Source organism: Mirounga leonina, unplaced genomic scaffold (genome assembly GCF_011800145.1).
Source record: "Mirounga leonina isolate KUSES-001 unplaced genomic scaffold, KU_Mleo_1.0 Mir_125, whole genome shotgun sequence".
NCBI classification, from domain to species: Eukaryota; Metazoa; Chordata; class Mammalia; order Carnivora; family Phocidae; genus Mirounga; species Mirounga leonina.
Window position 1 is genome coordinate 45,603,114 of NW_023270305.1, and position 17,840 is coordinate 45,620,953.

Genomic DNA, 17,840 nt, shown 5'->3' on the forward strand with positions numbered 1-17,840 from the left:
TTTCTTTCTTTCTTTCTTTCTTTCTTTCTTTCTTTCTTTCTTTCTTTCTTTCTTTCTTTCTCTTTCTTTTCTTTCTTTTTCTTTCTTTCTTTCTGCTTTATTTGTATATGCCTTTCTTATCAATTTTGCCTTCATAAATACAAAGTTTGTTGCTTGTTTTGTCTTAGTCTAATAATAATTTTGAGTTTCCAGCCCTTAGAGAGTGTGCATCATGGAAGGGGGGTACAGAATGGGGCTCTGGTCAGCAGGTGCAGCCCCCCCAAAACACAGCTCACCACAGATGAGTACAAGAAAGCTAAGTATCATTTTCTGCCCCTGTGTCTCAAGGACACCATGAGGCCATCTGACTAGATGAATTGTTCCACAAAGAAAAAAAAAAAAAGAAGAACTAATGCCTCGGTCCAGCCTTGGTGGGGGCCAGCCCCTGTTGCCAGGGTCCTAGAATGTGGCCTGTTCCAAATGTCTCCATTGGACTTAGTCACCCAGCCATGGAAGGTTCCATTTCCCTCGGCCTGAGACCATGGTGGAATAATGCAATCCTTTTGAATACAGCCACAGGGGTCATAAATGTCCCCACATGTCCCTGCTCACCCTCATCTTCCTGCAAATTCCATCCATTTATTTTACTGGGAAACGTGATGTTTCCCCCTAAATGTCTTCTCCCTCCTAGGGAGTAATTTTGCTTCTCAGTCATCAGGTAGCACCGAGAAAGGGAATGTGTTATTGGGCCTCCGTGCGCTGTCTTTATGGTATGCTTGGAACGCTCAAGCATCAGCTTTGGGCTCTTTCATCGATTTGACAAATTCTTTGACTTCTTCTTCCAAGGCCTTGTTCCTCCTCTCAACATCCTCCCGGGAGCGCTCCACATTGCGGAGGCTGATTTCCAAGGCTGCAAATTTCTTCTTCTCCTTCTCCAGTTCTTCATTGAGCCTCACCACCTTGGCCCAGACATCATAATTTTCCTTCTCAAGGCTACAAGGAAGGAAATAACAGAATGAAAGAACAGGGTGTGACCTCTAGACTCTCCCTTCACCCTTGCTCACACACTCTGTCCACTTTCCTTTCTACATCACAAGTCCTATATCCAACTTCCACCCCCCCCCACATGCCCCCCACATGCAGACTTCCCAGTAAACCTGAAATCCCAGGGCATGTCTGAGCCCCTCTTTTGTCATTTAACATGATCTTATAACATCTTCTGTGTTGTTGTTTTTCATGTTGTTCTATGTTTTTTATCTTCCATCAGATAAAGTATTTGAAAGAAGGAACCACCTCCTATCTATCTATCTATCTATCTATCTATCTATCTATCTATCTATCATCTATCTATCATCTATCTATCTATATTTTCACCTCCACAGCACCTTGCTCATGTCATGCTCAACAGAAATGTTGATTGACTGCTGCAGCCCCATATCCAGATTCCCAAGACCTTTGCACTCATGAGTTCCTGCCCATCCTGCTTCCAGGGAGAGTACCAGTGCCTTCTCTTATTAAGACCCTCTAGGGGTGGAGATTTGGAGAAGTTTGAACTGCCCTTTGAGAGCAGGGGCCCTGGCAGCCCCACCCTCACTTCCAATCTGCTCCAAGTGAAGAATCTCTTGGGGGGTGCCTGGGTGGCTCAGTTGATTAAGTGTCTCCCTTCAGCTCAGGTCATGATCCCAGGGTCCTGGGATCGAGCCCTGCATCAGGCTCCCTGCTCAGTGGGGAGTCTACTCCTCCCTCTCCCACTCCCCCTGCTTGTGTTCCCTCTCTCACTGTGTCTCTCTCTGTCAAATAAATAAATAAAATCTTTTAAAAAAAAATCTGTTGGGTTTCTGAATTCCCAGAAGTTTCCCTGTTACTGGCCCAAATCTTAGTCTAGTCCCAGGTGCTCCCTGCTCTGCCAGAGTGTGCTGAATTAACTCCTAGGAATGAGAGTACAATGCCATTTTTAAGCCTAAAGAGGAAATTTCAGGACTGTGGGGAGATTGTGTGATTGGAAATTTGCTTCAGAATTTCATTCTGTGAGGTGCTGCCTCCCTGCCCAGCACCCCCCTCCCCCAAAATGGCCTTTTTTTTTTTTAGAAACTTGAGCTCCCATTTGAGCCCAGCCTAGCTTCTGTCTTCAGGGGCTTTGGACCATTCTCCAGGTATCAGCCCCTCTTTGGAACCTTGCCTCTCCCTTCCTATAGCTAAATTAGTCTCATTCCTTCTGGCCCTGTCATTACAAATCCAGTTCTTCTCCAAGTTTACTCTTGCTTCCATCTTGCTTTAGGAGAAATCCCAACTGAGAGACTACAGCTCAATTCAGACGACTGATTCCAGTGAGAGATAGAATCTGGGTGCGCTCAGGAGTGTGACTGACCCAGGTTCAAATCTCAGCCCTACTGATGTTTGTGTGCCTCCTGAGGAATCTTTTTATACTTCCCGAGCCCCCATTTCTTCTGTAAAATGGGGATATTATCTATGTTACAGCATTGCTGTGGGGGATTACATGAAAAGGTATGTCTGAAACATGAAGCTCAGAGCAGGAGCTATGGACTGTTAATTCTTCTCTCACTGTTGAGGACGGAGGACCCCTTTGATGGGTGAATTCAGAGGACTTGGTTCCATTCAGGAGGAATGGCCCCTCCATGGCAGCTGGATCTTTCTCTACCCTGTCAATGATATTCACATGAGAGTACAGTGGGAAACTTCTCTGGGGCTGCTTCCGTCACAGACAAGATGGCACATGAATGTTGCAGTCCTACAAATGATTGATTTCAGGTTCTTAGACAAAGGATCTACATTTTGCTTTTAGACGGGCAGCCCTCTACATAGGAAACAAAGAACGAGGGCTCACAAAAGTCTTCCTTTCATGTACCTGAGTCTTAATGGACTGAAAAAGTACCCATAATTTGAAAACCCCACTAGTTCACATTTTACGTCATTACTGATATAGTTCATATGGGCTAAGCTGGATTGAGCTTTACGCTCATGAAGTCAGTAGTGTGAAAAAGATTTCAAGAAAATAGTTTACCTACCCAAGAGAGCACATTGTGTCCAAGCACCTTAGGGATGTGCATGAAAATTGTGGCAATAGCCTCCGTATTGGCCTTCCCTTAACCCTCCCCCCCCCCACCCCAGGGGGCCTGTGCTCAGTAGGAAGCCAGTGATTCGGTGAAGTTTTAGTCAAGTAGATCTGGCTAGAAGCTCTGTCTCACACAGGCTTTAAGGTGGCTGGCACGTCCTCCTGCCCTCATCTGCCTTCTCTCCTATCAGCTATTCCCCGCTGCTCCAGCTCACCACCACTCTTCCTGTGCATGAACATACCAGACCTGCACCTTCACTTCTCCCTACCTGGCCTGCTCTTCCCCCATAGGTGGGCCTGACTTATTCCCTCTTCTCTTCAGGCCCTTGCTTTAATGCCACCATCTCAGTGAAGCCTTTCTGACCACCCTATTTAACATAGGAACCCCCTTCCTGGACCCCCCCAACCTCCTGCCCTGCTTTATCTTCCCCGTAGCATGCTCCGCCATCTGACATAGCATATATTTTAATTACTTATACATATTGTCTGTCTGTTCCCGATAGAAGGAAAGCTTTATAAGCACAAGGACTTCTGTCTGTTTTGTTCAGTGCTATTCCCCAACAGCTGGGATGGTGTGTGGCACACAGGAGGTGCTCAATAAATATTTTCAGAAGGGATGAATCACATTAATATGAAAAAAAAGTCAAGTTCCTCTTAATTTTTAGAGCATGTCAATCCTTAAAGAACCACTATTTGGAAATAGTTGTTTAAACTGCATAAGTTACATACTTCGCTTTCCATGAATTTAACCTAAAACTTAAGAGTTTTCACTAATGTAGTCATCTCATCATTCCCTTTACCCCTTTCTTCAATTAAGCCCAACTGCTATAGATTGCTGTATTCTCTAAACTCAAGGTTTCTAATATCACTTCGTTGGCACAGGAGAACAATCCCTGTTGCTTCTGAAAATGGAAGCCGAGTGACTGCCCGAGGCCCCTCTGCAGGTGACTTACTTTTTAATCTGTTCCTCATACGTTTGCTTCTGTGTCTCTATTTCCTTTCGCAGCTCCTGGACCACCCTCTGCAAGGATTCAAGTTCCTCTTCTCCAGAGTTCTTTTTCCCATGCCCGGTTTCAGAGTTAGGGCTGGCAAGAGTTTCTCTCTTGGAGTCACAGGCGTGGGAAGAGACAGTAGCTGCCTCCTCCCCGGGGGCCCTGGGCGGGGCAGGGACATTATCGTAGGTGGAAGTCCGCTGGGAGTCGGGACAGTGGGGCACACCTTGAGACATCGTTCTCCTGTGCCCTTCCTCGGCCTTTACCTCCGAAGAAGGTGACCAGAACTCATTTTTAAAGATCTCCACTTTGCTGCTGTTGGCACCTTGAAACACTGACGTCAAGAAGCATTTCCGATTAGGGAGTGTCTGAGTCCTTTTTCGTGACTGCAGCTTCCAATCACCTAGCTTTTCCCTGGGGGCTTTACTGTTCTCTTCTAAACATTCATCACTCGGCTGTTGTCCAGTGGGGCTGGTTGTGTCTGAGTCGCTGGTCTAGAAAGAAATGGCCATGGATGTCACATGGGTTTTTCCCGTGTGTCAGGTCCCCAGGATAAGGATTAGCAACTTGAAAGAAAGTATCTCCTGGCTGCACACCCATGAAACTCTTAATTAGAAGACCTTAATTCATCACATTATTGATTATCTGTGTGGTGTTTTTCCACAAGGCTATTGCACTGAAAAGGAACTAACTCATGCTCTAAAAATTAATTGTGTATTAGTTGTAAGAGAGTCTTAAACTAGGATTCTTTCATAGCTTTAGGATGAGGAGGCCTTTCTAACTAGAAGTCAAAATCCAAAAGCCATAAAATACAAGTCTGATAAATTCAATCTACATGGGTTTCCATGACCCCCCCAAATTAAAAAGAACAAAAATAAAACAAAGATATCACCATATATAAAATCAAAAAAGAAATGACAAACTAGCAAAAATATTTGCAATACATATCACAGACAACAAGCTACTCATATATAAAGTTCATACAAATTGAGAAGAAAAAGACCAACAAAAATATGGATAAAGGACAGGATCAGACAGTCCACAGAGGAAAAGAAAAATGCAAAAAGCCCTTATGCATAAGAAAAGATGTTTAGCTTCTCTCATTATTAAAGAAACCCAAATCAAAATTAAAATTACTGAAATATCAGGGCACCTGGGTAGCTCAGTCGTTTAAGTGTCTGACTCTTGATTTTGGCTCAGGTCATGATCTCAGGGTCGTGAGATCAAGCCCTGCCTTGGGCTCCATGCTCAGCTTAAGATTCTCTCTCCCTCTCCCTCTGTCCCCACACCCCCTCTCACATACACACTCATGTGCTCTCTCTCTCTCTAAAAAAAAAAAAAAAAAATTAGTGAAATATCAGTTTTCACCTATCAGATAAGACACTTCCCCAAATTTGAAAACACATTTTGCTAGTGAAACTGTAAGGAAACAGGCTCTTTCGTGCATTGCTGGTGGAAGTACAAAATGGCACAACCTCTATTTGACAATTTTAGTAAAAATTACACACAAATCTACTTACCCTCTGATTCAGTAATCCCAATTCTGGGAATTTATCCCAGAAATACATCTACCCAAGTATAAAATGAAGCATGGTCAAGGTTATTCATTGCAGCCTTGTTTGTTGTACAAAGGAATGAAAATAATCCGGTCATCTGAGGGACCTGTCCACGTATTGACATAAAAAGGTCTCCAGGATATACTCTTAAGCGGAAAAATGGAAGATAAAGAGTAGCATGCATGTGCATGCTTGTGTGTGTGTATGTGTGTGTGAAGAGAGAGCAAGAGAATATGTTATATTTGCATAAAAAAGAAGTAAATAATTTACATTCATATCTATTTATATTTGCATAAAGGAACAATGGAAGAATAAGTATGAAACTAATAAAGGCGGGGAAGGATGGCGTGAATGGAGATAGCAGAGGGAGCAGGATTTCTCAATGTATATCTTTTTCTCATTTTAATTTTTTTTTGAACCGTGTATATATATTTTTAAATTAAATTAAAAAGAAAAAAAGAGAAGAAAAAGAATGAGTCCTAAAATCAGAAAATCAAGGCTCAGGCTCTCCTTCTAATCGCTCTAGCTAATCACTTGCTTCCACAACTCCACTGGAGTCAGAAGCACCGGGTCTCAAAGTGAGAACTAGAACTAAATTCCATTCTGTAACATTCTAGTGCTGCCACCTTGGGCCAGCTGGTCAACTTCCCTGAGACTCTGCTCCTGAAAGATAAGATGTGGATGACAAAGTCTGCCCTACATAGTTATGGTGAGGACCCCAGAAGTGACCTACTTAAGTTTCCCAGAATAGTGCCTACCCATAGCTGCCTACACTGTTACAATAAATAACAGAAACCTGTCGAATAAGCCTAACAATGTCTACTCCCAAGGACCACCAATAGGATTTCATTACATGAAGTATGAGCATTTCTAAATATTAATTTAATTTGAGAGTGTTGGCAAAATGCATCATGTACAGACATCACCTAAGAAGAATCATAACCACTACCACTACCTACCTTTTTTTCAATACTTTCTTAATTATCCTCAGGATTAATAGTACTATAGACAACTTACATTACTGGGTCAACCAGAAACTTTAAATTCATCTCTTGGTCACACATAAAGAATCAAGCTGCTACACAAAGTTCATGTTTTTTTTTTAAATATTTGTCTCTATAAATATATAAAAATATTTGAGCTTTGTAAATTATTGGCCTCAACTAGTCTACATTTCAGAGGTTGCAGAGTTTTTTGACATTGTGAACGTGAGCCCCAACCCTTCAGTACAAATGAGGAGGGTGACATTGCTGAGACAGCTTATCAGGGAATGAGAAATATTACATGAACACATCACATACTCTGAGAAAGAAATCACGTTTCATGGGTCAGCAGGAAACCAGTTCTCTCTGGACTTTCACCCGGAATTTTCAACAACTCTCGCTAAAACACTTACAATGTGATATATAATTTCCCCTACTGAACTTTCCTGGACTGTGTTTGGCAAGGCTTCCCTTTTAGAGTGGGCTTTAGTGAGGACTCCCACTGCTCAGTCATTAGGAGACTGGCATACGTGTCACTAACCCCACCTCCAGGATGCCAACAGACACTAGATTTAGAAAGAGGCCAGGCTTTCAAGATGCATTCAAATGGGTCGTACCATCTATGCCCACTGTCATGGCATCATCTAAAACTCCTCAAACTGCCCCTAGACCAGCTTTTACATGGAATGACTTGGACTAAAGGAAGAGTCAGATGGAAGGAAGAAGGTTCTCTGCACCTTACCATGTTACTGAAGCTATCTGTCCTAGAAATTGGAGGGTCTTCAGTGGCATCCCAGCCCACAGAGCTTCGAGCTACTGGAGGTTTCTTAGGGTCATTTTTCTGAGCAGGGGGTGAAAGGGGGGCATCCTTGGACTTGGGGAAGAGAACTTCATGGTCTCTGATCATCATGGTCATCACTCTTTGGATTTGAGGAGTCCCTGAAAGAAGAAAGAGATCTGTAAAGCTGGACCATGGCAGGAGGCAGGCAGTCCTCAGGGTCTCCACCCGTGGGATGTCTCTAAACTTGGCTCTAAAACCACAGGGCCCAAAAGACCTCATTTTGCTCCTCATGGGACCCTTCTAAGGGTAGGAGATTGTGGTGAAAGAGAAGGGATAGGAGAAGGATATGGGAGTGGGGTGAAGGAGGGTTATTTTCAGCCTATACGGTCCTGTGGGTCAGTCTTTGATCAGAAAATGAGCAATATAATAGTAGAGAAAATGAAGACATCTTTCCCCCCTGATGTGGTCCTCGATATGTCATCTGATCTCTTATTGCACGCACAGCAAATACGTGACAGCCATACTGCCTTCCCAAATCCACGGCAGACATCAGTACTCTATGCCAGGACTTTTGCTCACTGAACCAAGACACAGCCACAGAAGCCTTTTCGACACAACTTTACCAGTAGCCTTTTTTTGTGAATTGTCTTATAAAATCAAACTTGCTTTCTCTATTTTCTTGCAAACTTGCTTTCTCTGGCTAAGGGTATTTAAAAGTCATAAAAGACAAAGAAATACTGTTTTTTTTGCTAGCCTATTATACTGTGTGACCACTGGGTCAATTTTTAACCTCTCTGCTCTGCTGTGATCTGGAAAATGGACATAATTTCTGCCCTGCTCCTTTCACAGGGCTATTTCACAGTTGGGGCAAGGTAATCAACTGAAAATGCTTGGCAAATTGCAGCGCACTTTGGTAGCTAGGTAACTGTTGTCACTTCTTCTGCACGTGCCTTCCCCACAGGATCAGCTGTACCTCTCATGATCACAGCAGGGTCTTCGACCTTCGACCTGATGAGATTCACACCAATCACGGTAGCCAGGTTATCCACACTCATCTTGTTAACACCACAGTTGAGCTGGATTTCATGTAGGAACCTGTGGGCAACCAGGAAATCCCATAGTAGGAAATAGGAAGTTGCCAGAAGGAAGCACTTCCAGGTACCACTGAGATCTCAGAGATGGATCCCATCTCCATCTTTCTAGTCTCAGAAATGGAACCAGTGTGCTCAGCCCACATGAGTTTAACTTCACCCTGAGAGATTCAAGATCAAGGAGGAAGAGAAACCAGAAGGGATCTGCCCAGCTGCTAGGGGTGGTGTGGGGGCTCGGGGTGGGGCGCCCCAACAGCAGGAGGTAGGATTTGGTTCAGGGAGCTAAGAGGACACTAGAAGGACTCAAATGGGTATGTGACTACCCCTCATTCTGACTTTATAGGCTTATCTCTCAGGCACTCGGCACTCATCCCACCCAAGTTTCCAGAGATGGAAACTTTATCTTGAGGAGATGTCACAGAGGGGAATCCACAATGCCTCTTTGCTCTCATCCTCCGATTACAGCACCAAGCATCTCAAATTCTCAGTGGGTGCTCAACAACTAGCAATGAATTTTTACTATAATTACACGCATTGGAGGCATGAAGCTCTCAGCTTCCTTATTAAAAAAAAAAAAAATTGGCAAAGGAATTTCTAAATACCTTCTCCAAAAACCACTTTTAAATGGATAGGTTGAAGCAACTTAAAATTCCAAATACATAGAAATTATCAAATAAATGGTGGTGTTTTCAAATGAGGAAACATTATGGAATATTACAGAGTCATCTATAATCCTATTTTATGACATAGGGAAATGCTCACAATATCATATTAAGCCAAAACCAGGATACAAATATATACAAAAAATTGTTCCCCAATATTTATATTGATGTATGTAAAGATCTTTCATAGAAAGAAAAACATCCCAAAGGAAACATCCCCAAGCAGTAATAGTGATTTTTGCTGAGTGAGGACATTATATATTATTTTTATTTCTTATTTATAGGATGTTGTATTTTCCTGGTTTCCAAATCAAGCATGTATCACTTTTATAACCTGGATACTACCACAATTTATTTTTTAAAAAGAAGATAAATTTCAGCTCTGTCTGGCATGGAGATCCAGGCTCCCAGCTCAGACAGACTTGGGTCAATCTACATGCTATGTGTTGCCATGAATGTCTCCAGGGCACAAAGTTATGGCCCCAGAGTCAGGAAGATGGGAGATAATTCTAGAAACATTATAAGGATTCTGGGTGCTACTGCATGTCCCAGGACTCCGGGCAGCACAGAGGCAGGCCTGAAGGAGGAAGCATGTTCACTTTGCATGCCAATCATGTGACTCTGAGTGGATCCTTTAAATCATCTTGTGGATAAAGGGAACCTCTTCAGTGCTGCGTGAATACAGCTGACCTTCCCAAGGTCTGGACCAGAAGCTCTGAGTTCACAGAGACACTCTTTTCTACTCTAACTGGGGGCTTCTTTCTGATACGGCTGGGAACTGATGCTGGGGGACTCTTACCTGCATATGTAGCTCAGGAGGTTATAGTTGTCTCGAGGAAGGATGGACAGCTGCTTCACCAACTCCTGCTGAGCCTGGGAAGAGATTTTAACACCGTAAACATCCCTCGCTGGCAATGAGACTCTGGAACAGGAGGAACATAATTGGTGGATCTGTGCAGAAGCAGCACGGGCAGTCACTCCTGTTCCCACGGTTTTTGTAATTTTTTAAAAAGCTTTTTACTTTGCAATAATTATAAATTCACAGGAAGCTGCAAAAAAATAGCATGGAGAGGCTCACGTGTTTTTTTTACAGGACATTTTTTTATCTCTAATCGTACCCTCTTCCCCAACTCAGAGCTATTCTAAGGCAAGGATGATTTGACAATTCATACAATCATTGTTTGCTTAGTGAATGCTTGAGATGTAACACTCCAGTAAAGAACTGGATCATAACCAAATACCCCAAGCCATTTGGTTTTTAAAACCAAATACCCCAAGGGGTGCCTGGGTGGCTCAGTCGTTAAGCGTCTGCCTTTGGCTCAGGTCATGATCCCGGGGTCCTGGGTTCGAGCCCCACATCGGGCTCCCTGCTCAGTGGGAAGCCTACTTCTCCCTCTCCCACTCCCCCTGCTTGTGTTCCCTCTCCCGCTGTGTCTCTGTCAAATAAGTGAATAAAATCTTTAAAAATAAATAAATAGATAGATAGATAAATAAATAATAAAACCGAATACCCCAAAAGAAGAAAAATATCAGTATTGAGAGAAGAAGGAAGCTTCTAAGAAGGGTTTTAAGCAATAAGGCCTTGCTGAGACCTGCTGGGACACAGGACAGGCTGACTAATCCAGGGGGTGGGGGGCAGGTAAAGGTCAGAATGTTCTAGCTCCATGAGACCATCATACAAGGAATGCATGTGCCAGGGAGGGGAAGGACAGAGAGTTTTTCTCAGGTCCTTTCACCTGCAGCTACCTGTAGGGTCTGTGGTGATTGCTGGTAACATCATGATTGTAAAAGCGCATCAGTTTACATGACACGCACAGGCTCCCTCAACCCTGAGCAGGTCCTCCTATGCACCGCATGGCCTGTCAGCCTGCATGCAGTGACTTGGTGCAGACCCTCTGTATCCAGAATGCCCGCTTCATACCGGGATTCCCTCCTCTTCATTTTAACTAGTCAATTCTTCGCAAAGGCTGCTGTAGACTCATGGCTCCCAGCTACTACCCCTGCCACATTTTCACCAACAAGGGAGGCTGTAGTCCCTCTGCCTTGCCCAGATGTGCATTACCATAGGTTAGAAACTCAGGTATGTTGAGATGGAGGCAAGTTGGGAGAAACAGGTCCAAAGTGGGGAAGTTCAGGGGTGGGAGTCTTATTGTCAGATCTGCATCCGTGTACCTCCTTTGCTTTCCCTGGTGCTGGGGGCTGAGAGGTTGCCTGAAACACTGGTCTTTTCAGACAACTTTTAAACCTCATTCCATAAAGTGTTATTACGTTCACAAAGGTGAGCTGATATGCTTATATTAATTAAGACTTGTTGGGACGCCTGGGTGGCTCAGTTGGTTAAGCGACTGCCTTCGGCTCAGGTCATGATCCTGGAGTCCCGGGATCGAGTCCTGCATCGGGCTCCCTGCTCAGCGGGGAGTCTGCTTCTCCCTCTGACCCTCCCCTCTCTCATGTGCACTCTCTCTCACTCATTCTCTCTCTCTCAAATAAATAAAATCTTTAAAAAAAAAAAAAAAGACTTGTCATGTCCTCGTCTCAACCTCCACAAAAAAATTCATAAATCCTGCCCCAAATCATGCACTCAGCTACTAAGTTTAAAGTGGCTTGAGGTATTTGATTATAGTCCCATTCTTCATTGGATTATTACAGTCCAAGAAGGCTGTCACCATGATTGGCTTCATTTGCCTTTTGTTGCTGAGGAAGATCTAGATGAGATCATGTAACCTAACTCTTGTGTCAGAAAATAGCTACACTAGCTCCAGCGTGTTAGCGGTATCTGTATCGTCCCTTTCATTTCCTGATGTTGAAATACAAAATCACTGTTTTTCTTGTACCAGGATCCACTTAAATGGTGAGGCTCTTCGCCCTGAGTCAGGAGAGAAGTTCTCACAGCTACGCTTTCTACCAGGTCTGGGGTACTATGGCTCTTTTGTTTAAAAATGATAACTGTAAATATAAAATTATTATTTTCTGGGGGTATACTATGTAATAAATTCTAAAATAGAGAACAAACCTCTCCTTAAACCAATAATTTAAAAATATCACTCACCTACCTCATATCCCTTGTCCTCAAAACAATCCTAAGTATAGCAGATGTTATTATGAAATTTGTCTGTTTGTGCTCTCCAGTACAACAGCTACTTGACATATGTGACTACTTAAATAAGAAAATAAAATGAAATTAGGAATTTGGTTCTTTAGCTGAACTAGCCACATTTCAAGCGCCCAGTAACCATGTGTGGTTAGTGGTTATCATATTGATCAACACAACTATATACCAGTTCTGCCATTATAGAATGTTGTGTTGGTCTAAGTAAGTAAACTCTTGTAGAAAATGCTTAATTTGCCTAAAGGCAAAATCAAAGTTAAATCCAGGTCTTCACTGTAGGCTTTTCCGTGCACCATGTTTCCAAAGAGAGCTTTAACACAGTAGTGCTAAGAACTAAACCACCCCCCAAAGTGGGGAGTTAGACCCCATTGCAGTATAACATAAACGTATTCCTCGGGCATTTGGTTTTGCAAATCCTGGGTTAAAAACCATGAAGGTTTTATTGTTGCTAGATGGGTTTTCCTGCTTTCTTCTGTTGGTTGCTTTGTTTAATTAACATGACTCCAGCGTGGTGACTGTTGACTGTAAGAACTTTCAGGAAACAATTTATATAAGATCACAAATCCTGCAGGCGAACGTGTGCGCTCTAACAAGCATGCTGTCGCAGCTGACCACAAACCCACAAGCAGCTGCAGCTGAAAAGGAACAAAGAAATCTCCTTGTCTTTCCTTTCTCTGGCACATGCATTCCTTGAATGCCCATGCCTGACACACATTCACCGTGGAACTAGAACATTCTCACCTCTCACCTGACCTCCAGGTTGGTCAACCTGTCCTCCTGTCCCATGAGGGTCTCAGCAAGGCCATATTGCTTGATACCCTTCTCAGAAGCTTCCTCTTTCTCTTATTAATTTTAAAGTGACTTGGGTATATTCAAGATAGTCAATTCTGCATTGGATTGTCACATCCCAGCAAGGCTGTCACTATGATTGGCTTCGATGGCCTTTTATTGCTGACAAAGTTGCAGTTTGACAAAGTATCTCACTCAAAGGTATGGGTCCCCTGACCCGCTGTAGTTTGCCCACCAGAATAGTGTTCAATAACCATCACCTTCTTCCAAAACAGGATGACTAACTCAAATGAGATACAAACCTTTGCCTCATCTGCATTCATGAGCTGCCCGCAGAGCAGGAACCCCTCATACTGGTTCCAGGGAACCACAGGCTCCGGGAGGTCTCGGAGATAGAGCTTTAACAGGGAGGCCACTGTGTGCACGTCTGTCTCTCTGCAAAAAAATAAGCAATGTTCTTTGAAAGTGAAACTCCAGAACACTCCTCCCCTCCCCTCTGGTGATCCACTGAATAGAATCCCAGGTTCCCAAAGGGAGTTTTGCGAAGGAGTAGAGTCTGATAAAGATGTATCCAAACACACCATCTTTGCTAATCTTCTAGAATAATGACCCCCAACACTTCTTCATCTCTTCCACCAACTACCTCAAAGGTAAGTTCAAGGTCTACCTTTTCATTAATCCTATTAAATTATTTTTGTCTTCATCTCTTTCTTTTTTATCCAAGTCACTTAGTGCCTCACAATTTTGCATTTTCTACTTAGTCTCTAATTTTTCATGTGATAACTCATTTATACCCATGGCCCATGATCTCTTTAAACCCTCAGAGAGCTTAAAACATTTCTGGGATTCATTCACGTATTTGCACAATCATGCATTCAATCGGTAAGCATTGAGAGAACCTACTAGGGGCAAGATATTCTGTCAAGCACTGCGATTTCAGCAGTGAACCTGAGGGATACACAGGACACCTGGCCTCACTGAGCCCCGGAGCTGTGCACACCCACAGGTTACCAAGTCATTACAATATTGTGAGGTTAGTACCATGACAAGAAAGCCCAGGACCTGGGACTGTATGGAAGTATGAAAAAGAGGGACATCCAGTGCAGAGTCATAGGGGACAAGATCTGAAGAGTGGCAAGGAGTTACAGCATGGGGAGGGAGCACAGGTATCAGCCTGGAGGGTGGGAAGCAGAGGCCCTGCAGAAGACAGAGACGGCATGCAGATGACTGCCCGGTCACCTAAGAAGGTGGCTCGTGTTTTTCAGTTCAGCTTCTCCAGCTTACAGCAGGAGTAGGCAAACCATGGCCCAGGAGTCAAATCTGGCCCAATGCCTGTATTTGTACAGCCTCTGAGCTAACTTTATGTTTTTAAATGGGTAGGAACAAAACTCAAAAGTAGCCTATTTCATGCCCTGGGAAATATGAAATTTGAATTTCAGCACCCACACAGTGTTACAGGAATATAGTCTTGCTCATTTGTTCTTGCATTGTCTTTGGCTGATTTTGTGCTATATTTTGTGCTAAGACCAGAGCTGAGTAGCTGCAGCAGAAACCATCTGGGCCTGCAAAGCCTCAAAATTTCACATGTGGCCTTTCATCAAAGTCTGCTGACCCCTGGTTATAGAGCTATGGCATTTATCCTGCAGCACTATAAGAGAAAACGAGTCTGAATCTACCATATGCTTGAAGTTCATTAGTGAAGAAATTATTTACTTCAATTTTATTTACTTCATATAAAAAAAAAAAGAGTATTCTTAAGCAAATGTCCAGGTAGTTATTTTGAAAAGCTATGATGTGGTAAGAGGTTCAGACCATGTGAGTGTCTCCTCGGTTTCAGGGATGGGGAATATAGAATTGGCTGGTAGAAGAGCCTCCTGGAGAAGGGACAGCAGGGGTCAGTTTGGGAAGAGGGAGGAGGAGGGAGGCATTGGAGGCATCAGGACTTGACTGTAAAGCTCTGTCTTGATGTCCCGAGTAAGTTTTTTTGTTTGTTTTTGATAGCCAATGTATTCGGAGCTGTCTCCTGCAAAGACCGCCCCCCCCCCCCCCCCGCAGCCTGTGAGCACTCAGCCTCAAAATGAGAATGCAAACTGGCATAGAGTCCTGACTATGCTGCATTGCTGCCTCAGGAAATTAGGGCTGGGAACCATTCACTTAAGGTGGGCATTCTGGAAAAGTCTTGCCTGCTGGGTCACTGCCTAAAAATATTCCTGGGCAAAGACCTCTTGTCAAAATACGTGAGGAGTTCCCAAGAAAATGGCAGAATGACAACCTGCTGACCCACATTCTCCTAAAGTCCCACAGTGGCTCCTCCTCATGCCCCAGCACTGCAACCCTCTCTATGGTCTTAGTCAGAATCCAGAGCCTCTCCTTCACTCCACATCCAATTATGCTCCCCAAGCCCCTCAATTCTATCCGAATGTCACATGAATCACTCTAAGTCCCGCCCTTCACTGCTCTATTTCAGTAGATAATGGCCTTTTGCCAGGATCCTTCCCCAGCTTCCTATCTGGCCTTCTGCCTCCAGGGTTCCAGTCTCTGATGTACTGTCCCCTGCCTGGCACAGCCCCCAACACACAAAATACATCCAAGCAATGAATGTTGCCAACAACAATTTGAAATAAGAAAGACAGTATCAATGATACATTTAAAAAAAACCCAAAAAAACAGAATCTTTTGAAGATAAATGACAACAAAACGCACAAACTATTAGATAGTTCAATCAGGAGAAACGACAGCAAAAATACCCAACGTTAGAAAAAAGAAAGGGTTATAACCACTGATATAGTGTAGATGCTTCAAAGTTATAACCAAAGAACACACTTATCTATGTAAGTCATCTTGGAACATTTAAAACCAGAGAAAGCTTCCTGATTCATTTTACCAGGGGAAGATAATGCTGCTTGTCCTGGCAAACTCCTCATGCCTGCTTAATGTGTCTGAGCATAAATGTCATTTCTTCTTAGGGGTCTCCCTAAATCCACCAGACTATGTCAAAAGGCTCCTATTCTAGGGCACCTGGGTGGTACCGTCTGTTAAGCATCCCTGTCCTGGTTTTGGCTTAGGTTGTGATCTCAGGGTTGTGGGATCAAGCCCTGGGTTGGGCTCAATGCGGAGTCTGCTTAAGACTCTCTCTTCCTCTGCCCCTCCCCCCCCAAATAAATAAATAAACCTTTTTAAAAAGAGGTACCTGTTTTAAGTTCTCATAGTACCATCTAGTTTTCCATTTTAGCACTTAACGCATGGAAATTATAGAATTATTTCTGTAAATTTTTAGTTTAATGTCTGTGCCCCCATCGTAACACGGCCAAATCAGTTGTCACTGTTACAGTCTAAATTTCCAGCATGATTTTTCCTGAGTTTGCTATTCCTTCAACCCAATGAACCACCTTTAAATGATTTTTTTTTAAGTCAAGAACTAAAGACAAATCAGGAGCCAGGTGACTTCTGAGTTAAACACCTGATCCACCAGAGATTAGCCCAGGCAACACCCAATGGTTCTGCCAATCCTTCCCTGGTAGCCCGGACCTTAAGATGTGGCACATCTGTATGTTTCTCACAGAAATATAGGTATCAGAAGTATATTAGTTTTGTGGCAGATCGTATCCAGCCCAGCAGAAACTCAACAAAGAGATTTGAAAATTTATATGTATATGTTTAATGAGAATCAGATATAGCTGCACTAGAATCTACCAAATAAAAGCTCCTTTGTTTCTCTTCATTCCAGTGAGACAATTTGGGAGATCTCAAACCATACCTATGACCAACATAGGTCTAGATGAGTACCCACAAGGATTATGTAGCTCTAGAATTGGCCCTGGGAGGACTCTTAAGAGCCCCAGGTAACCCCTCCTATTTCTAGGTGTGCAAACTCTACTTCTTAGGGCGGGGTAGAGAGGTCATGACAAGCTGTGTAACTTTCCTTCTTCCAGCTCCAAATATTTCACAGGAATCAAAGACTATGACTCTACCACCCAGGCTGCCTTTATAGGTACATAAAATCAAGCCCAGGGCAAGTATCTGACAAACCCCTGCAATCACCTCTCTTCCTCCTGGCTGGCTCTTCACATCGCTTTAGCAACAACCTGACTGTATCTTTTAATCAACTCAAAGCTAATTAAAAACATAAGAAGAAAACTGAACGCAAAGGTGGTGAGCTTAATTGAACAGGTGCCTGATAACGAAATGCAATTTATAGTGCTGCTGAGAGGTCCATAAATTTGACGCCCATAACCTGCTATAGTTCCAGTAACAACTCCACCCATTGCTTTCCTGTAAAAATACAGCACCCTTGGTAAGTTAACCTACTGCACGCCAACGGCGGCCAAGACAGACATGTGGTGGTCCAAACTCAGGCAGTGGCTGTGAGAATGGAGAGAACAGATGGTATCAGAGATGCTGCAGAGGGAGAATGGGCATTGCTGGTGACTGGGGTGGATGATGGGGAGAGGGAATTCACGGCACTTAGCTGTTCATGATTTTGCCGGGATCAGCCCTGTTCCTAGGTCCTAAATAACCTCTTGGGGAATTTCAACCTTTGGAAACTGGATAGAGTTGAGGCCTGTCTCACCAAATCTTGATTTACGGGCTGCTGATTTAGAAAGAACAATGGCTCTCTCTTGCCAGCAGGACAAGCACACACAGGCAACCAGGGCGAATATTGCACAGTAGGTGGAGAACGTCCAATATCGGGGTGGAGGCTACACTAGGTGACTGTGGCAAAACAGAAAACCTCGGCTGGGTAGCTGGAGGGGGTGGGGTGGGTCGGCGATGGTGAGAAATGTCACTACAGCTGGTCTGCCCCAACCAAACCTGGGCAACCTCC

The 17,840-nt window shown here is 43.6% G+C and overlaps 1 protein-coding gene across 1 annotated transcript in view; it reads right to left on the reverse strand.

Moving 5' to 3' along the window:
* Positions 1–167: 167 nt before the first annotated feature.
* Positions 168–17,840, reverse strand: part of ARHGAP25 (Rho GTPase activating protein 25) — an 85,783-nt gene continuing 68,110 nt past the window's right edge. The window contains exons 6-11 of the mRNA XM_035001393.1: positions 13,318–13,450; positions 9,917–9,990; positions 8,338–8,459; positions 7,326–7,522; positions 4,006–4,538; positions 168–972 (exon numbers count right to left, since the gene is read on the reverse strand). Coding sequence (XP_034857284.1) covers positions 765–972; positions 4,006–4,538; positions 7,326–7,522; positions 8,338–8,459; positions 9,917–9,990; positions 13,318–13,450 — 1,267 coding nt within the window. The 3' untranslated portion in view covers positions 168–764. The remainder of the gene's footprint in view (positions 973–4,005; positions 4,539–7,325; positions 7,523–8,337; positions 8,460–9,916; positions 9,991–13,317; positions 13,451–17,840) is intronic.